This window comes from Temnothorax longispinosus, chromosome 9 (genome assembly GCF_030848805.1).
Source record: "Temnothorax longispinosus isolate EJ_2023e chromosome 9, Tlon_JGU_v1, whole genome shotgun sequence".
Classification (NCBI taxonomy): Eukaryota; Metazoa; Arthropoda; class Insecta; order Hymenoptera; family Formicidae; genus Temnothorax; species Temnothorax longispinosus.
Window position 1 is genome coordinate 20,132,096 of NC_092366.1, and position 21,521 is coordinate 20,153,616.

The 21,521-nt window shown below is 32.5% G+C and overlaps 2 protein-coding genes across 5 annotated transcripts; both read right to left on the reverse strand.

Annotated features, from left to right (window-relative positions):
- Positions 1-658: 658 nt before the first annotated feature.
- LOC139819793 (piwi-like protein Siwi) lies at positions 659-8,127 on the reverse strand. Of its 3 annotated transcripts, XM_071789522.1 has the most exons (13): positions 7,802-8,127; positions 7,488-7,669; positions 5,983-6,126; positions 5,573-5,602; positions 5,291-5,351; positions 4,966-5,097; positions 4,634-4,842; positions 4,363-4,548; positions 4,108-4,278; positions 3,466-3,745; positions 2,999-3,342; positions 2,467-2,875; positions 659-2,280 (listed from the first exon to the last, which is right to left on the reverse strand). In XM_071789522.1, exons 3-13 carry the CDS (start codon positions 6,076-6,078, stop codon positions 1,640-1,642), a joined length of 2,559 nt encoding a protein of 852 aa, XP_071645623.1. In that variant the 5' UTR covers positions 6,079-6,126; positions 7,488-7,669; positions 7,802-8,127; the 3' UTR covers positions 659-1,639. The 3 variants fall into 3 exon arrangements, with proteins under 3 accessions (XP_071645623.1, XP_071645622.1, XP_071645625.1); XM_071789521.1 differs by lacking the exon at positions 7,488-7,669; XM_071789524.1 differs by lacking the exons at positions 7,488-7,669; positions 7,802-8,127 and adding an exon at positions 7,239-7,468.
- Positions 8,128-11,185: 3,058 nt separating this feature from the next.
- LOC139819794 (CDK5 and ABL1 enzyme substrate 2) lies at positions 11,186-21,337 on the reverse strand. 2 transcript variants are annotated; one of them, XM_071789525.1, is made up of 10 exons: positions 20,418-21,337; positions 18,617-18,994; positions 18,020-18,143; positions 17,803-17,930; positions 17,230-17,268; positions 16,164-16,249; positions 15,970-16,076; positions 15,781-15,887; positions 15,499-15,703; positions 11,186-15,429 (listed from the first exon to the last, which is right to left on the reverse strand). In XM_071789525.1, the coding sequence occupies exons 1-10, from the start codon at positions 20,909-20,911 to the stop codon at positions 15,289-15,291; spliced, it is 1,809 nt and encodes a 602-aa protein (XP_071645626.1). In that variant the 5' UTR covers positions 20,912-21,337; the 3' UTR covers positions 11,186-15,288. The 2 variants fall into 2 exon arrangements, with proteins under 2 accessions (XP_071645626.1, XP_071645627.1); XM_071789526.1 differs by lacking the exon at positions 17,230-17,268 and having other exon boundaries at positions 20,418-21,336.
- Between the last annotated feature and the right edge of the window lie 184 nt (positions 21,338-21,521).

The following is a 21,521-nucleotide window of genomic DNA, read 5'->3' on the forward strand; positions in this document are numbered from 1 at the left end:
AATCGCACGGATGTTTGTTTAACATTAATATCGAGGAGAAGTTCTCGAATACCGATTGTAAGAAGTTCGCTTTGCAAAATTTACATGTATGCGCGTGCAAGTGAAAATAGGCGAATGGGAATGGAAACGTTAACAAGCATTACGTACCCTCACATCGGGTAACGGTTTATCCAATTGAAGACTCGCAAATTCTTCGAGTTCCATGATTCTGTGTCCATATGACTCCGTTTATTTTTAATATAATTTTGTATAACCTTCTAAACGCGCATTATCCTTCTTGAGAACAAAAGATATATTCACGTTAAACATAATCGAAACGCAAGAAGTTAAAACGAATGCGTCTTGGAAGCACCACGTTGTTTTTTTTTTAATTACAAAAATTAAGGTACATTTAATACTGTAATTTGTATCAAGATACGTGATTATGTATTTAGAATTAGATAAAGAATTAATGATAATTGATAAATCACAAAAGGAATCAAGCTCGTGTGTTTCAAGCCAAGTAAGAAATTCGAATTAATGATATCTCATTTGATAAGAAAATTGAAATTCTAATCTGACTCGAGATGATCTTTCCAAGTCAGACTTTTTAGTCCAAGTTGTTTTCTATCAAACATGTTTATTGGTTGGTGAAATAATCTACTTGATATCTCAAAACTACTTATATCTTAGGCATATATTTATCTGAGTTACATTGTTTCTTCGAATGATACTCTTGTATGGTCGACATAATACTTTTATTACATTGATCACATATAAACACATCTGTATATGTTTACATTGAGCTATATCATAAAGAGTAGAAATCAAATATACTTCTACACGCTAAAATAATCACATCTACCAAGTTTAACGGATCTTATTAAATATTATATCGAAATTATATCATTCATATCAACATAAAAAAATGTATTCTAGTAGTATTTCAACAAATGTATTCTAGTAGTATTTTAACAAATAGCTGAATAATTAAAGATATTAGTAATTTTTGAAGTTATTACGTAGTCAATATTGTTAATCTGCTTAAAACTAAATGAGATCAAATGACTTGATTTACACTTCTTTACTTTTAACTATTAATTAGTGTTAATAAAATAACATTGTTTGATTACCCTGTTAGAAGTACCATATATATGTACCATGTTATAAAAGTATCTTCAAAAAATATTCCACAGCTATACATATATGCAATAAATAAAATGTTATTAATAACATTCGAGTACGATAGATTCTTGAAATTGTACATTGTATCATTATATTTGAAACTATTATAACACTGCTAAATCATGTATCTCCAGCTATTCATAAACACCATTTGATAAAATCATATTTAACATTTAAACAGTCATCTTATTCTAAATCGTAAAATGTTAAATAAAATGTAAAAAAAAAAAAATATTGCAATTTGTACCATGTGCTTAGTTTATTTTATTTGGGATTAACTTTTAGAAATACTTATTTGGAATAGTATTTGGTACATCAAGTGGGAAATCACTTGACGTGGTTTCCCACCAAAAAAAAAATCGTGAACACATTTGATTATTTTCTCAATTAATCTAAGCATATACTCAATTAATCTATAACATATACTGAAAAAAAAAAAAACTTATTGAAATAAACGTTATTAGTATCGTTTTTATTATAAGAAAAACAGCTGATTTTCCAGCTGCGAACTTGAAGGTCGATGAAGAAATCGCCCCACCAACATCGATAACTTCTGTGCGTAATGACAAGGTGCTGGGACTCGAACAGTACTTGAGCAATTGTAATATACATGAGTTAACTTATAAGTCAGAGTTTGTACCGTTTCTGCGTCTAAACCCGTATTGTCATATATAACATTGTACGATGTAGGCGCAACTGTGCCTTGTCTAACTTGTTGCGATACAAGAAAGAAGTCATACTTAAGCGGATTTGTTATAACATCGTCAACAATAGTACCAATTTGAGGATTACGTTTGTAATCGAACAATCGAATATTAATCTTTTTAGTCACGATGATGAACATCATTTTAAAATTTGGACCGTAGTATAATTCTTCAAGCTTCTTTCTCAGACTTTGAACTTCAATTTCGTAAACATTTTGAATCTGACCTTCGCTGACACCGTCACGATAAATTACAATATGCATGGGTAAAGCTCTGTTATAAGAGCGATAAGCCATCACAGCCTTGCGCACACTTACGCAGAGTTGGTCCGCAAGATCTTCACTGCTGTTATATAAAGTAACAGAACTGAAATATTTTGTCAGCTTTTGATCCACAGTTGCCACCATAGCCACTATAATTATACAAATCGTGAAATCATTTCACTTACTTAGTTCATAAAAAATATTGCATAGATTAAATAAAATTAAAAAAACATGAATTAAAGCAATGTGATATAAGACATTGCAATTACATTGTTATTAGAATATTAAAATAGGAACGGAAGGGAGCATAAAATTAATACTGAAAAAATACTTACGATAATCTCTGCCCTTAGTGTTTGAGTCATGACATACATCAAAACCAATAGTCATTAATCCTTTTAAAGGATTGTCAATAGACCAAGGAGCTCCGCCCAACTTACAGTTCATTTGTATTGCCACTTTTGTAGCAATACTCATTACATTTCTCCCATCTACATTCTTTTGTAGAAATACCTGTGATGGTACAGGTCTATCCACACAACATTTCTTTTTAATAGCTGCATAACGATCACTGCGATTGTTGCTCACCACGCAGAACACTAAATCTGGAGTACTTTGGCTAAGAATTCCCTCAAGTACTTCAGCATATGTGCTTGCCCTATCATCGCTTATCCATTCTATGTGCGGACTTCGAAGCATAAAAGATATTCCAGAAGACACTTGCATTAATTTACCTATAAAAGGCTGCAAAATTTTAAATTATTAAAATGAACATTTCGTATTAAAAACCACATATATACATATGCAATTATATGCGCACAATTTTATTTTGATATATTTAATATCCATTTAATGAAAATTATTCACCTGTATATTACATCGGTTATGTACAATTATTACCCAGTTTTTCAATTCCTTACACTGTAATAATTGTTGTCTTTGCATGCTCCTTGACCATTCTCCTTTCTCACACTTAATCATATCTCTAGCAAATACAAGTTTCTGAGAAGGCAATACACGAGCAGGAACTTCAAGTAAATTTCTATCTAACGTCATATCCCAATCCTTAAATTCTTGCATAACTTTAGGCTCTTGACGAAGTCTGCTATTAAATCTCATCAGTTTATCAATACGGGATTCAGGTGAGATACAAGTATGCACAGCTAATGCTTTCATAAGATGAAAATTCTCTCTCATAGTATCAGTTAAACCTGAAAGGTAGAAAGTTCCGTCAGTACAGAATTTATCTATATACACAAATTTATACACAAAGCACAAGAGTATCTATTATATATCTATTAAATTAAATTTAAAAAAAATCATTTATTAAGTACCTGTAGGGCGACATAATTCAGGAACTAGATAAACATAGTCTCCTGGACCTGCGTTTCGTTGTTTTGGCTTATTTCTCGTTACTAACATTGGTTGGGTGACGTTGTGTATTTTAATCTGGTATTTGTTCCAGTAGTAATCTTGATAAGACACTTCTACACCAGTTTTCATAGAAAATTTCGAGGAAGGACTCGCATTAAAATCCACATCGTTAATACGATATGTAAGATTATTATAATCCGTAAGTACCATCATTCCAACTACAGCGTGACCGAACTCTGTCTAAAAATGCATATAATTCTTATTTTTAGAATAAACATGTAATATAATGTACTAATGTATAATCTGTAACAAGTACCAACTTTAAGCAGAAAGTTTTGCGTTAAATTTCAAAAAATTTTCGAAAATATAAAAATAAAATCGAAAATATAAATGTAAAAAAAAATGTTAAAAATCTTTAATATTTTCTAATATCTTATTATGTGACAGTGACAAATGTAAAGAACACGATTTTTAATTTAATTACTCGTGCATAAAGTATGCCACACATATTTAAATTATATTATATTCTATATTACTTTTTAAATAAATGATATAAAATAACACAAAAATGCTAAATATACAAATAAAAATTAATATCTTACTCTATAGTCCTTACTACCGCGATTCATGATATCCATTAACATGTGCAACAGAGAATCTTGACGCATCACTTTATGTGATATTTCGGCGCACAGTAGAATGTCGCGTTCATATTGTCTAATGGATGTAATATATCCAGGCCACAATTCCAATTTGTGTTGATTTACACAAACCTACATGAAAGTACAATCATTATTATAATTGTTAAATTTTCCATTTAATAAAATACAGAATATCCATATAAATTTTATACTAACTTTATTTCTAGCGTCATAATAGTCACGGCCCACCAATTGCAATTTCAAATATTCCAAGCACTTTCTCATTATTATGTTAAAAATGACATTATAGTACGGATCATCCGGCGTCATATTTCCAACTAAACATATAATAATCTTGATAGGTGCATTATCGGATTGTCTCGTTGACATCAGTTCCATTTTCTGAAATTTTTCATACGTACTTGTAAAAATGCTTAGCCGCGCATACCTGCTTGTACAGCAGTATGAAATGTACTGATATACTTACATCTGGTAAACGGGTACTTGTATACAAGAGGGTACCATCAAAAATATATGGACCAACTTTCTCTTTATGAAGCCTAAGCATGCCTTTGCGAATATGTGTGCGCTCTTCGTCGGGTTCGAAATCGACTCGATATTTATACAGACACCAATTGGGTACTGTGGGCAATCTGAAGTGATTTGTTAGCAGCATTTTTGGTGTCCCAGAAGTACCTGTAAATTGATAGAAATTAAGTGTTATAAAAATCGTGTTATTTGCCTTTTGCCGTATTTACATACGTTGTAATATATAGATACATGCTGTAACTTCATAACACATTAAGATTTTATACTGACCTTTTTTAGTCACCAAGGTACTTGGTCTGCTAACAAAAATAGCTTCCATCTTACGTCGGCCACGTGACCCTCTTTGCGATGCATCATCACTTTCACTTTTAATTTCACTTTTAAGTTCGCTCTTGACATCACCTTTAAATTATACGTAAAAAACTTTTAAAAACTTTAACATTTAAATTTATTATACTTTTCTTGTTTCTAAATAATATAAAAATCTCTTACATCCTTTATAGCTTATTATTAAAATATATGTTGATAAATCAATAATTTAAAAAAATTGAATAATAAAAATATATATAATAAAGACTTCTACAAAAAAACTTACTCGCAGTTTCCATTGACTCCGAGAACGCAGAGGGAGAAGCTTCGCGTTTGATGCTCTGTTGCTATAGAATAACATATTTATTACATTCTTATAAATTTTTAAATTTAATTTTATAAATATGCATTAATAAATCTAAATTTCTCGTTAGAAAGAATAAGTATTATATGCAAAATTCTTGGAATAACAGATTTCTATATACATGGATATGTTTTAAACATATCAAACAAAACGATATAATTTATATATTACACTAAAAATTTAAATATTGTAAATCTTACCAACCTTCACTATTCCTTTCACTGATGAACGATCCTGTAAGAAGCAAAAGAATATATTCAATTACAAAGTGTACAAAGTACAATTGTACAATCGGTCTAATCTATAAGCAAGGATCAAGAATAATAACATAAAAAATTCCTTTAAAAATTTGAAAATTTTTACTATATATCAAATTACATTCAGAAAGACAGTTTTCTGTAAAAATCTTAGCAAGAGTTCTCGAAATAACAATTACATGTATCATCACAATGAGAAAAAAAAAAGAAGTGGTTTTTGAACATTTGGAAAGAAATTTTAAAAACACAAGAAGAGTTATGCCATAATAAGCTATTTCACAATTTTGTTTTATCTCTATTGTTTTTTGCTTAAATGTTTCGGGAAAGACGTCTGTTTATTTTTCAGTTTCCACTTACTGATTCTGAAGTTCTGTCGTACGGTTTCCTGCGATATCCACTACTGGTCGATGGTTCTGAGGAATCATAACCTCTGTTTTTCTCTTGCTTGGACATCTTTACGATTTGATGGTTGAAAATTGCAATTAACAATGTTGGGCGTCTCTGAAAAATTACTCTCCTATTTCGTTATACAATCTATCAATGGTAATATTTAAAATAAGCAGAATTTATTCGAGAAAAATATTTTGCCACAATTTTATATCACATTTGTGTTTAGGTATCGCGAGAATCACAGGGAGACGACATGGACTTTGCAATTGTGGTTCAGCTGAAGACTGCTAATGTTGATTTCTACCAACGCTGATTAACTTTACTCTCTATTTAACTTATACTTATTCCTTATACAGATGCCACTTGTTATTTTCTTCTATTTGAAAGTCTACTTTCAATGATTATTAACCAATTTACACTATTTGTTGAAGTAATAGTAATTAAATTTACTGTAAATTGAATTACTATTAGTAGTAAGTAATAGCAAGTAGTAATTTTAAACTTATTAAATTATTAAATTATTTATACATGTCATAGTAAATGTACACATTTATTAGTCAATATGTATATGTATATATATGTGCACATACATATTGATAATATAATATATAATATATAATTATAGCCAAAAAATTGTGCATCATATATGTTAATGTATCAATGTAATTCATAATATTTTTCTGCTGTACTTATATATTATATTATCAATATGTATGTGCATATATTGACTAGTAAGTATATCTATACATTTACTGAATTAAAACATTTACCGTGACACATGTTTATATATATATATATATATATATATATATATATATATATATATATATATATATATGTGGACCCCACACACACATATATATGTGTGTGTGTGTATGTGTGTGTATATATATATATATATATATATATATATATATATATATATGTGTGGAATCCGTATAACAAATAAATTACATATAACAATCAATTCTCATCTTACTAATTCCTAGAATTAGAAAAAAAAACGAAAAGAAGCTAAACCGAGATCAAAGTTCATCAATATTGATCGAAATTAACATAATTAATTTTATGCTGGACTATCGCGATTTATATTTCCGTCGTCCAATTATCCGATATTCCATAAGTTTTCACGAAACGATATATCTCCAGTGTTTCAACAGGTCTTACAACGCAATTGAAAGAACTATAAACATCTCTCATTCTTACAATTTACTTATGCTTACCCCGCAACGGAATATATATATATATATATACGTGTGTGTACACAAACTGCTGCGTATGCAAAGAAAAAAAGGACGCTATGACGAAGAACCTTCTAGCTACAGGCCTGTTCTTCTCAGATAAACTTCTTCCGGTGTCTTGCACGTTTCATCTATTCTCTCTTTCTCTCCAACGCGAAAAGAAGAAGAGGCAAGACGAATCGTGCAAAAAGTTCAGCCGAAAAAGAACAGTCCTGATATGTATCACCTTACTTTTCACGCGCGCGACGATCACGTTACGAGATTTATCCCAATTTCTCGCTTCCACGCTCGTCTCCACGATCGGAATGGATTCGGGAAACCGAGCGAGATGCCCTTCCTCTTATAAATTCTCCTCGTACTTAGTCACGTAGGCTCGATAACAATCGGTCCCTTTGCGCGTCGCCGGGATCGAACTGGCGTGTGGGAAATTGGTACGCATGTAAATATGACGAACCAGGACCACGCGTTAAACGTTAAACGTCTCTATCCCAGGAAATATTCCACCTCGCCCCACCGCCCCTACCACGCCGTCCCATAACGTTTACCTTGCGATTCCTCCTTGTAATTTCCTGGCCACGGACTCGGATCCGATTATTTTTCGATGCTCCGGACGATATAAAATTTTCACGACCGGCCGGGTCGGCTCGTGCGACACGTTTGAGCGTTCAAAAGAAAACGGGTGGTCGTGGACCCAGCGTGCGTGAGCGTGCATCGATGGCCCGTGTGGTCGGTGTGGTAAACAGCGTCACGGATAGCCCCTCAACGCGACACAAGCCTCACCTAACCAATCGCCGGTCGCGTAACGCGCAAGCGACGCACGATTGGTCGCGTTCGAACGGTGCGGGGTGACGCGTGGACGATCGACGACTGAGCCGGATCGATGGACGCTGCCGCGACGATGCCGTCTCGACCTCGCCGATTCGAGATTCGCGGGGCCTCAAGGCGTCGCGAGAAATCGCGGGACGCGCGACAAAAGGAGTCTGTCGCGCGCGGCGAGATCGCAATCGCGACGGTAACGCGCGGTGAGCGCGATTCGAAACCACCAATCGGCGTGCGGCATTCTCGGTCGTGAACAACGCACCCCTCCGGCACGTAGCAACTGAAGGACGTTCTCTCGTCCTTATACTAGAGAAAATCGATTTTTTTAGGATTTTCTTGAAACTGTGAATATACGTTAATTTAGGCGTGCTTTATGCGTGGTATAAATTTCAGTACCTCTTCCGGTATAAAAAATCAAGATACTAAGCCTCAAAGTTTCAACTTTTACTAATGAAAAGGTTTTCCAGGCCAAACGGTAAGAGATACGAGGTTGGCCAAGAGGACCAACGTTGTTCCTCTCGTCGAGTTTTATAAGGAAAAAATGCCAAAACTAAAAAAAATTAAATTTAAATTTTTTTTTTGGAAACTTTGAGGCTCAGTATCTTGATTTTTTATACCGGAAGAGGTACTAAATTAACGTATATTCACAGTTTCAAGAAAATCCTAAGAAAATCGATTTTCTCTAGTATAAAGACGAGAGAACGTCCTTAAAATATGTATGTGTACTTCTGTTACGCACCTGTACACACCGCGATATATTTACGGCACTGACCGCGGGTTGTTCTCGTTCTCACGAGGATAATGTCCAGGAATGGACGGAATGAAGGGAGAGACACAATGAGATATTTCTTAATGTGAAGAGGTTAATTGTGAATAATGAGTGCACTCAGGCGAAGTAAATTAACCTAGGCTTTTCACATTAAGAATTAAAATATCTCATTGTGTCTCTCCCTTCATTCCATCCATTCCTGACATTATCCCCGTGAGAACAGCCCGCGGTCGGTGCCGTAAATGTATCGCGGTGCGTAACAGAAGTACATATTTTGCACAACAATGTTTACGTCAGGTAGACTTGTCTCCACGTGTCTCCTCCACGTTAAATCTCGCAAACCCCCCGTGGAGTCTGGGGCGCCCCGTCCAGTTGCCGGCCGACGTTTCGGCAGAAAAATCCAGTAGCGTATAACGGGGGGTGCGTTATATGTGGCGTCAAAATTTTCGGCCGGGCATCGATTTAGCGATGCTATAAAAGAGAGGGGGTAAAATCAAGGTAAAGCTGTAAATGAACAACTTCGACGTGAATCTGATAATCGGGAGAGAAGGAGGCAACTGTTGGGAGATATCTAGAATACTGTGATTGATGGCACATATCTTGCTGATTTTCAGATAATTTTTGGATAAACGGATAAATATAGGTCACATAGGGTGTTTACAGCACCCCGGGGATTTCTTACCTTGCGCACATTCCGGTCCAGTGCGCACCGCGCATATGCGGAAAAAATAGCCTTAGCAACACCTGGATGGTCCGGACAGGACCTGAAATGACTGAAATGTGATCGTAGGCGGAATGCGCGAAATGTAACGATTTTTAGTGGATTGAGGGGCAAGCGCAAACAAACAGAGAGAGAGAGAGAGAGAGAGAGAAACGACCCGCAGGCTTCTCTTTCATCTATATCTCATGCAATAACGTTGCAGACAATCGATGTGATTTTATACTTATTTCCTGCTTCATAAAAATGAAAAGAACTCACTTTGACAAAACACATTGTCGGAGGCTGCGATTCTTCTTTCATCTATATCGAATGCAATAACGTAGCAGACAATCGATGTGATTTTATATTTTTCTCTGCTTCATAAAAAGAAATCACGTTAACAATACATTTTTGCCTCAGTAAATATACATTTTAAAAGTTTCTCAACTTTAAGAAGACATAAATTACATTAATATTAAATCGTCAAATATAAATGTTTGCAAAGTAATATGTTTCTCATTTGAAGTATGTTTTCATTAAAGAGGAAATTATTTTCTGTTAAATTAAATTTGGATGGAATGTTTTATTTTGTACGGCGTTGAAAAAAAACTCGAAATTGAAACGTACCAATTTATGGTGTGTATGTGCGTATGTGCAAATCAATAAAATAATTGTTTGGCATCTATTGTTGCTCGTTCATTAGCCCCTTTTCATTTCCACTTTTGTACATACGGGCGTGTTCGTTTTTATTTTTATTAATGAATTAGGATCTGTATAATTTCGTATTTTTTTAAAAACTGCTTTCGAAGTCACGATGATCCATTCCATTCATCTAAAAATAACGCTTGAGGATAGGCGTATATATATTCCATGATAAAAAGTAATCGTACAAATAACTTGAAATCTTATCTACTCAATTATACATATACAGAGTGTATGGAATAGTATAGCGTCAACCATTCGCTATGGTTTAGTAAATATAAAACTTTATACACGCGCGGTATGTTAGGTTTTACATTTGCAAAATAAGTAATATATCTCAGCCATTCCCTCATTGCCATGCTAAATAATTTAACGAAGAATATCGCGATATGCATTATCTTTATGGGCTTCGTGATGATAGTTAATGCTGCTACAGCTGAAAAGGAATATCAGATACAATTTCCGCGACGAAAACGTCTTAACGAGCGAATATTTGAAACCTTACGAAGGGTGGAAGAGACATGATGAGAGATATAGGCTGCATTCCGAAATTCACTGTCAGCAACTTTCGACTCAAGCTCCTCTTTCACTTCCTAATCGGAGGTGACCTCCGTGACCTTATCTTTCCATACACGCGATATAGTCTTACAGATTAGGTTTATTTTATTATATATATATTTATTTTTATAATTACAATATTTTTTTCTTTGTTTAGAAAAGATTCCAAACTAGCCAAAGAATTATTGATACAATAATAATAGGATATCTCGTATAAATAAATAAATAATTCGTATGAGTAAAACTGATATGAGAATATTAGCTTCCTATAATTCTACTTTATAAAAAAAATAGAAGATTAAGTTAAACTGCAATTAATGTTGGCTAATATTTGTAGAAGCCCATATAGTTAGATGCTAGGGTAAAATGAAAAATCAATAGTCGATTTAACATACACACGTATATTTCAAACATTATCGGGGTACATTATTGACATAATATCATGAATCATATAACTAAAGAACCTTTTCTTTTGAATGATTTACTACCCAGGATAAGTATGTATGTATGTGTGGGTTGTGCTATTGTGAATATATTCTGTTATAATTGACACACTCTGCTATATACTAGACATACAATTTGTCACTGTTAAGTTTATGTACTTACTAGCGCGAGACACTACCGTGTCTCTTATTGATTCCAGATGTACGTAGTAAAATTCGGAGTATTATGTATGTGTGGTGTATTCATGTACGTATTTGTAACACATCGCACATTTTCTCTCAGTCGTTGATGCTAAAGACAATAATTTTATTGCCAGATTGTAGTAGTATTTTAGTAATTTTATAGTTACAAGACTAAAAAATCGCAATTTTTAGCAAGGATGCGTGCAATTTGAAGAAAATTTTTATGTGAAACTTCGCCAGAGATCTAAAGCTTGATATATTTTATATTGTAAGTTTTAGCATTTAGAGAAAATGCGCAATGGAACATTTTATATAGACATATATATATATGTGTGGTTTAGTTTAATAAACGTAAGAATGATTCGTTCACGCCTAAAGTTCGCCTAAAGTTGGTTCTTAAAAATCGAAGGGCGTCACGACATACAAAACAAAGATTATGAACTTATCAAGGATAAATATCGCATGTGAAATTTGCTTATGAAAATATGAAATTCCTATGTAAAAACTGCAACTAGGAGATATTTTTTTGATAACAAGTACGCTGAAGAGATTTACTGGACTATTGAGACATTACGTTATCCTATGATATTAAAAGTGGTATCATAGAAGTTTACATAAAAACTAATTATTTTTAGGGCTACCACTATATCTTCAAACACATCTATACTCTAGGTCTGTATTTTTCATAGATTTAGAACCAGATATGGCTATATGATTCTCAACTCGCGATATTAATGATATTACCTTCTGCACAAACTAAAACTTCAATTGAATCAGATGGCCATATTTTGCTCTAAACAGGACACCAGATATAAATATAGACCAAATATTCTTTATATGTACTTTGCTTTCTATGTTCAAGTCAATAATTCTTCCCCCACAATTATCTCAACGTTTTCTACAAGCACTTACTCGATTACTTACAAAATGTTTTACTAGTGTTACAAGAATGGGATGATGCTAAAGGGAATATTCTCCTTCAGTTATATGAAATTGACTGTACAAATAATGTATATACTCTATGCACATTGTACATGTATAAAATATGTGAGTATCTTGTATTTTTGCATCCTTTCTTACACTTTCTTATTACAAAACGAATATCGTTTTCAAAAAATGCGACAGTTGGTAAGAAAACAATGCATCTCTATACAGTGATAAAATTGATAGTACAACACGAAATAGTCCTAAAACATTTATATTCTGTTAAATAGTTACTTGTGAAACTGAAGTGCGATAGTTTGTAAGAATAAAAGATACCACAACTGAAATGATGTCTTCTATAACATGTAAAAATTGAGCGAGATGTCAATTCTATATAACAGATAAATATAATTGAGCACAGAGCATATATATCTATATATAATATATATTCTATAACTCACAACAGTTTAAGTGTTGTTTAAAGCCGAAGCACACACTTTTGCATAACGCATAACGCATAAGAATAAGAATAAGAAAATGGTAAAAGTCTATTTCCTTATGCACATATATATAGACTAATCAATTTTTTTATGTTTATGCATTATGCAAAAGTGTATGCTGTGGCCTTTAAACAACACTTAAACTTATAACTGAGTTATAAGAAAATTGATTAGTCTATCTATATACATGTGCATAAGGAAATAGGTCAATCCAATTTTCTTATGCTTATGTATTATGATGCGTTATACAAAAAAGTCCGTGCTTTGGCCTTTAGTCTCATTGATTTATAATATCCATAAAACATTTCACGTACTGCAAAGCATAAGTAAAACTATATATTAAATACAGCATGATTATTTTGGTCGGTTTGTAAGAAAACTGTGTTACGAATCTGAATTAAAACACTTCAGAAAGACATATCTCATACGTTTCTAATATCATTCTAAAAATAAGGGATACTCCTACATGTTTAATTTGAAAAATATCCGCAATATATTAGCATTATCTAAAAAGAATATAGCTGAGCTTAAATAAAATTAAGTGATAAAATATATGTATATAATATAGAATATCGCTTATTTTTTATAATGCTACAAGAGGTTATTTTTATTATATTCAATTGCTGTGTTATTTACAACGATCAGAATATATCAATAATTAAAATGAAGAAAACGAGAAAATCGACATTAATGAAAAATAAAATGTTGGTTACGTGTTACTTTGTGATAAAATATATACCTAATTTTATATATACATATATAATTAAAAACAACTTATTTCTATATTACAAAACAAACAGGATTTCAAAACAAGACATAGTCATATTCTAATAACACTTATAATATAATCTTGATCACTATGGATATTGTAAAAATTGGAAAAATATATTATTAGTGTGAATTATAAACTTGAAATATAACTTTTATCAGAATACTCTTACTGATGCATAAAACATATGTGTTTTTGGTATTAAAGTAAATCATAAAAAACTAAAAAATTGAAGAAATTTAATGTATCAAATTCACATGATATTTATAATAACTTTGAGTAAATATTTATGAAGACCTTTTTTCCATGCATGCCATATAATTTAACTTTGTATTATAAATATAATCGTTGTTATATAAATGGATATTTCTACTGTAGCATTAATATGACATTATTAGTTCAAAGAATACAGATAACTATTGCGAAATATTATTTTTTATCTGATTGTTTGCTGCCATATAAGTACATCTATTTTAAGCTTTAATCGTGTTGAGTTGTAGGAAATGCTCTCTTAAGTATTTTCATATTGGCTACGGTCAATGTGACGCTACAAATGCTTTGGAGCGTTCTTCTTCTCCTTCTTTCTTCATTGAAAGAAAAGAGAAGAGGTATGCTTCGAAGCATTTGTAGCGTCACGTTGACATATTTTCTGTTTTGTTATATTTGTAAGAAATACCAAGTTTCTATTGATTATTTCGTACGCACAGCAATTTTATATTAAGATATTTTCAGAAAGTATTTTTTTACAAAAAAAAAGAAAATCTATAGAATTAAAATAAGAACAGCAGTTTTGTGAAATGTATACCATTGGAGAAAGTGAAAGAATGACATACTTAAAGGTCAACTAAATAACTCTTGCAGTTAAAAAATAATTTTTAGATAAAAATGTTTTAGAAAAAAAGAAAATACTGTTTGATATTTTTCTTCAATCCAAACACTTTAATCTGATGTTCTTTTTACTTTAAACAAGAGGGTTATTTAGCTCGTTGTAATCTCTTGCTATATATTATTTTTATTATTAAATGATTTATTATTAAACTGATTAGGGCTATATATTCTAACACAGAAACAATGAAATATATAAAAAAGTGTAATCAGTAAAACAAGCTTAAAACTATCGTATGCATTTATCCAGAAAGAATTGCATATCACAAAACCGCTGGTATATCTCTCATAAGACAATTCGAATTATATTTCACAAATTTCTCACTTCCATAACTTTAATATCTACATCTTATAAAACAAATATTTTAATAATGTGATAGTATATATATTAAACGTAATTTAGTTTTAACATCATTCATTTACCGATATTCGAACAGATAGATAAGATTATTCAAATAATAAAATATTCACAGCGTGCAGCAACTACTACATTGGTAACTTGCAAAACAAATTATAATTAAAAAAAAACCTATATTCCCATTTTATTCTTTCAATCATAATTATTTCTTATATAGTCCGTTCCATTAATCATATATGTATAACTGAATTAAGTCAAAGTGACGAAAAGAAAAAGTATGTCATACATAAATGTACTGCTTCGAAGATTATTTATACAGCTTTCAGACATTAAGATTATTTATTACAGATATGCTTTACCGCTCCGAGATTTTCTCATAAGGAAGTTTTGAAATTGCGTGAAAAGAATGATACGAAAGGATGTCAAGATTCATAAATCAATCGCTGATAATGAGGAAATATTTCCCATGTTGGCAAATGCAAACCAAATTCTAAAGCTACCAACACGGCAAACTCAGACGTAATTAAGTCCTTGCGATTTAATCGGAATACACCCTCAATTCTCTGTAAATAATAGTAATGGTAATTATTGGTGTAAAAACTTTATTATTACATAATACACGATAAAGATACCTCGATGAGGGATTTAAGAATATCGCCTTTCACGTCGTTGAATTTTGCTGCGAGAAGTAAGCAAGCACCAGCACATAACTTCCGTGTCTGCTTCGTCACGATATTTCGAAGAATAAGTTTCTCAAAATATACGTAGGCCATTGCAACAGTGAGTAAATCAATACCATATTCTAATTTAGCTATTTTTCTCATTTCTCGTTTTAAGCTGAAAGAAGAACTTGTAAAAGTATATATATAATAGCACAATTGAGAGAATATAAATTATATATAAACTGGACATACCTGCGAAGCTTACTGAGAGTGAGTTGAATATGTGGAAATTTCACTTTAAATTTATCATTTAATTCTTTCTTCAAATCGGAAGGTCTTACATAATCAATAACAGATGCCTATACACATAAAATACTGAGTTGCATTAATCAAAATTTTTCATCAATCATTAATTAAAACAATAAGAATTAAGATATATACCATATATGATGTAAAGGTTAGTAACGTTCTATGTTTTCCAGCAATAAGTTCTGGATCATCCAATAAGTTTGGATTATATTGGGCAGATTGTTCATCCCATTCATAGACTGTAATAACACGCAGTAAAATAATTATACGCAATATTAATCTTGTACAATTTGATAGGATATTTAAATTATGTTTTTTGTACTCACCTTTGGAATCGCCACTAAAAGACAATGGTGGAGACTCGGAAGTTATATAATGAGCACGATTTGTAGCTGTATCATAGGAAAGACACCTAAAATTAAAAAATATATATATTATAAAATGTATTATATAAATTATTTTATTTTTTGACATGCAATATGCAATGTGCTCTAGAATTGTTATATTTCTCTCATTAACGAATATTAGAATTTAAAGAAAAGTATTAAGAATAATCTAAAATTAAAAGATTATTAATTTTTAATCACAAGTAAGAGAATATTGTAATAAAAATATTTACGTTGAAATTTTATTTTGATACTAAATTATAAATGTATAAAATTTAAAAATTATTATAATAATCAGTCTGCTAATCAATTTTCACTAAGAAAAATTGATTTTAAATTCATAAAAAAGAATTAGTATTTTAGAAAATGTATAAGAGACTTCTGGAATGCTATTTACAGATGTAACAAATATACAATGAATACATATAAACACATGCTACATTTACATAATTTTAAAATGCTTATATATAAGTAGCACAAGTATTTTTTCTTCATATATATAACAAAAATGTAATGTGAAACTATTCTGCGATGTGTGCACATTTATTAGACATTTTCGTGAATATTATAAAAAGATGTATGTATGTAATTTTTGTATATGATCGACATATATACATATGTATTAATCATGATCACAATGTGAATAAAATATTTTTTAAATATAACTTATTTACTATAAACTTTAGTATAATAAACTTTAGAATATAAGCAAATTTTATATTCTATTAAGTAGAATTATAATATCTGTAAATTTTTATATGTATTAGTAAAATAAATATTTATTATATCTCTTACTTATAAAATGTAATCATCATCATTACCATGTACAGATTATAAAATGATTATGAATAATCTAATGATTGATTTTTACAACACATCTTTTGCAGAATTATAATAAAATTTTAAGAAATATACTTGTTGTAGACTTTGTATCTGTACGCCGTACATTTAAATCTATCTAACATTTCTCTATTTCATTACACATATATTGTACAATAATTTTTACCATTTTTTGTGATCCACATTCCAAGTAATTGTTTTTGTCCTGCAAAAAGATGGTTGATGTTTTGTTACAAAAACAAATATATGATATATGAATCTATGCACGTATTACCTATGATACTGAAAGAGATTAAAAGATGTCTAGACAGTACTGCAGCTACGAATTATGAAACTACGAACTACTAAATCACTGCTAAGATGAGAAATTCTTTAATAAATAGTAAAATTTCACAGTGTTTGTTTCTATTCATAAATATTTAAAGGAATATAATTATCCTCTTCAATTTTAAGGCAGTAAAAGCTAAACATCTCATATATTGAAGAAAGTTAAAAGGTCGATTTATGTGTTTCATGATTTTTTTTTAACTCTAAACCTTAGCTAAAAGCTTGATGTATAGGATACACGAATGAAAACAATATATAAAAAAAAGAATAAACATATATCGTTTGTGTGCGTGTATGTGTGTGCATATGCGTGTATATACACAGTACACTCAGTTATATTAACTGTGATATCAAATTAAACATATAAAGGAGAAATAAGTTATTCTACTAATAAACATATTTATTGCTATACCTTTGTACCACATGATGTTTATTAGGTATAAAATGCGTAAGTTCCATAGGTTCGTTCTCAATTAGATTCAATTTTTTATCCTTTAGGAATTGCCGAGATGGTACAAGTAGTTGCCCGTAAGATATTTCCTACAAAATTAATCAATAATAAATAATTGAGCATTAGATTAATTTTCTGATGTTAGAATCAGAGGAATAAAATAAATTATCTCTAATACTTGGCCATCCTTAGCATGCTCTATTCCCAGCAACCTAAATGGATCAATACTGTCATTAATTGCTGATAATGGTCTTTGAGATGACACATTTTTCCTTCGACATGTATCTTTACGTAATTCTGACCTGTGAATCATCATAATATCATAATGTAATTTTATTAAAACTATTATATTAGACATTATCCAAAAGTAGTATCAAATATATTCATAGAAACTGTAATCAAAGTATAAACAATCTACAGGCAACAAAACAATAATAAGCTGAGTTAAAAAATAAAAGTGATAACAATAAATTTAAAAATATTTTAATATTTTTGGATTTTATTATATTTTCCTTTAACATTATTAATATTTCATAAGATATGTGATTTTAAACATATTTAATGTCGAAAATTTTAGAGCAAGTTGTAACTTTTTTTCCAAATCTTCTCATAATTAAAATTTTAACTTAAAATTTAGTATAAACTAAACATCTACAACTAAAAAAGATAGATAATAGCAGAAGATAAAAATTAAAAAAAAAATACATATATATTAGAGAATAATTTTTAATATATACAAGTTAAATATTTTCATAGATATCCATGTGAGCCTTACCAACTGGAACGTTGTCCTTTATTGTATGGAATAGCAGAAAATATTACAAATGGCACATGTTGGTTCGATACCAAAACCATTCTATCATCCCCAAATTTACAGCCGTTCACAGGTCGTTGCATCAAACGCAATTCCTTCGTAATCTCCGGTATTATGCTACTATTTGTAGAAACAGTTTGCACACTGTTCACTGCCTTTGTCTTTGGTTTGAACGATTGTGCTTTCGAGTGTATGGAGCCAATGCTTTCGTTGCTACTATTGTATTGATGCTTAATATCTTCCGAAAGCGTAGATGTTTGATGACTTATGCGCTTCTTATATTGTAGAGAGCCCACACGTCTCTCTGGTAAAGAATATTCGCTTCCGGTAGTCCCCGTTCTGAGAATATAATTTTCCATTAAATAAAACATTGTATTACATAAGTATATGTGTAGAATGCGTGTTATTATTCAAAGAAAAGATAAATTTATGTAATACTATAATTCTTTCTTTTTTTCTGAACAAACTGAAGTCAGTTTGCTACTAGCAAAAATTAATTTAGTAATATTATCTTAATTTCTGATCTTAAATACAATTAGTTCTGAAAATAACTAATTCGTAAAGTGACATTCTGCAAGACAAGGCTTAATTTAAAATAAAATAAAAGATAAGATCTTATTTGTCTTCGTAAAATTTAATTAAAAAACACTGCAATTTAATTTCTTATTATGTAAAATCTGTTTATCTACACATTTGTTTATAAAAAATGTCAAAACAATTTCAAAATCCGTTAAGAAACCTCAGCTGAATAAAAAAAAATCATAATTATACATAGTATGTACGAATTATACACCAGATATGCGCGCAATGTATGGACGGAATGCAATCAAGTTTCACGATGTTTTTGTTTGTGATACTGTAGACGCTTTTGATAATGTTATCTGAATCCATTAAGTGTCATTCAATCCTATCTGTACCAAGACAGTCTGAGATGGAACATTATAGCGCAGAGATTTTCATACGTGTTTAATTACTCTGGGCTTTCTCTTATCAAAAGGATGTTTAAAGAATTTGATACGCATAATTTTGAACATATTTGAAACATTTCGAAAGATATGGCCTGTGGCCGCCTGTTCCTCCCTTACTGCCAGTTAATAAATTATTTTATTACAGAATATACGTTCTTAATTCAAAGTCATCTCTCTACACTAAAAATGTTCATATTACAAATTTTTTAAATAATATATACATACATGTAACTGTTTACTTTTAACGTTCAATCAGCTCTATTATCATGAATTATCGCGACCTATTTCGGAAACAAAGGCTTAAAAGATAAGATAAAAAATATATTATTAATTTACTTGTGATAAGCGATATCTCGTTTGGAGGAAAAGAAATTCTAAAGAAAATTAGTTTTCGCATGTTACTCAAGATAAGAGAAAAATCTCAATTTATATAGATAACAGAACACTCAATGCAGTTTACGTGTTAAACTTTGTCGACTTTGCGTTCAGCTGTTAATAATTCGGAGCAAAACGTTACCTGTGTTACGTCATACTAACAGATCACGTTGCTCGAATATTTTGACATAGGGTCTGGGTCTGTTTTCTATCGCTGAACCGGCAGCGCTGGTTCAGAGTTTATCTTTCTCACTCCACACTGGAAGGCAAAAGATAAACTCTGAACTAGCGCAGCCGGTTCAGCAATAGAAAACAGACCCGGACTGATGCTACTGACGCTAATGAAACATGGCATGGCAAATGAAACATAAACGACCAGGGTTGACGAGGGCGGAGGGAGCGGAGCGAAGGTCATTTACCGTTCTCTGAACGAACTGTGCATGCCGCAAGAAAACTGCAAGTGACTTCTCTCCTGCTCCAAGAACATGGTAACCGCTGCCTTGGCGGGGGTGAGCAGTCCGTCCGAATCGGAACTGAAGGAGTTGTGATCGGTTGCGCTCTTCTGCGCCGGCTGCGGCGAGTTGTTCTGCTCAATCGTCGTCTCACTCTGCGGCAAGTCGTGCGACGTCTCCGGCACCTGGGGGCAGACGTCTACGGGCGGATCCAGCTCCACGGAGGCCTCGAAGTCGGCGCTCCGGCACACGGCCTCCAGCACCGCCTGCTGCTGCTGCTGATGATGCTGCTCCGACGACGACGACTGGCCATCGCTGTGCCTGCGCGCGTGACCCGGCCCGCTGCGTGACAGGACGGCGAACCTGGTGTCCCGGTGACTGCCGTCGAGGGAGATGTTGGACAGAAATGTGAGGGCGGCCAATCTTCTGCGTGAGTGATTTTTCTTTAGGGCCGCTGCCATTCCACGACGGACCGTGTCGGGTTGCCGGTGCCAAATACCGAGGTGAGTAACGACGACAACGCGCGACCGATGACGGCGACGGCGACGACGTCGGCGACGTCAACGGCGACGGCGACGACGACGACGGCGGCGGTGACAGCGGCGGCGGCGGCGGCGGCTGCTGCGGCGACGACGACGACGACGGCCTCGACTTATTCGTACGACAACTAAGATCACAACGCATCGTCACTGCTGATACACTTAGTTCTACGTTCACCAGTCACGATCACGGCCGTGCGCCACACGTAAAAGGGTGAACCGGTACCGCTGATCATCATGCCGTTTCCTCGGACGAGCCCTTTCAACACGCGTTCACCTTCCGAACACGACCGTACGACCTTACCTACTACGCAACACAGCAGGCAGGACTCAGGAGCGAGAGACACTTCCACCAGACCTTCCACCTTCCACCTTCCACCTTCCACCATGAGCGAGCTGCTGCGATTTCGTATTCGTGGACACTGGGACCCCTCACTGGCACGGACCAATCGGAAAATCGTATCGTACTCGGCGCGCGCGTCTTTAAACAGGGCACACACACTTTTCCGTAGAACGTAACAGTAAGGTTTCG

Excerpts from the sequence above, each read along its gene's own strand:
- LOC139819793 (XM_071789521.1), bottom strand. The coding sequence starts at position 6,078 with ATGTCCAAGCAAGAGAAAAACAGAGGTTATGATTCCTCAGAACCATCG. Across the intron at positions 5,098-5,290 it reads GGAGTCAATGGAAACTGCGA|GTGATGTCAAGAGCGAACTT; the intron begins GTAAGTTTTTTT and ends TATAATTTAAAG. Across the intron at positions 4,843-4,965 it reads TACCTTGGTGACTAAAAAAG|GTACTTCTGGGACACCAAAA; the intron begins GTCAGTATAAAA and ends ATCAATTTACAG.
- LOC139819794 (XM_071789525.1), bottom strand. The coding sequence starts at position 20,911 with ATGGCAGCGGCCCTAAAGAAAAATCACTCACGCAGAAGATTGGCCGCC. Across the intron at positions 16,250-17,229 it reads AATGTGGATCACAAAAAATG|GTGTCTTTCCTATGATACAG; the intron begins GTAAAAATTATT and ends TTTTAATTTTAG. Across the intron at positions 15,888-15,969 it reads TAACCTTTACATCATATATG|GCATCTGTTATTGATTATGT; the intron begins GTATATATCTTA and ends TTATGTGTATAG.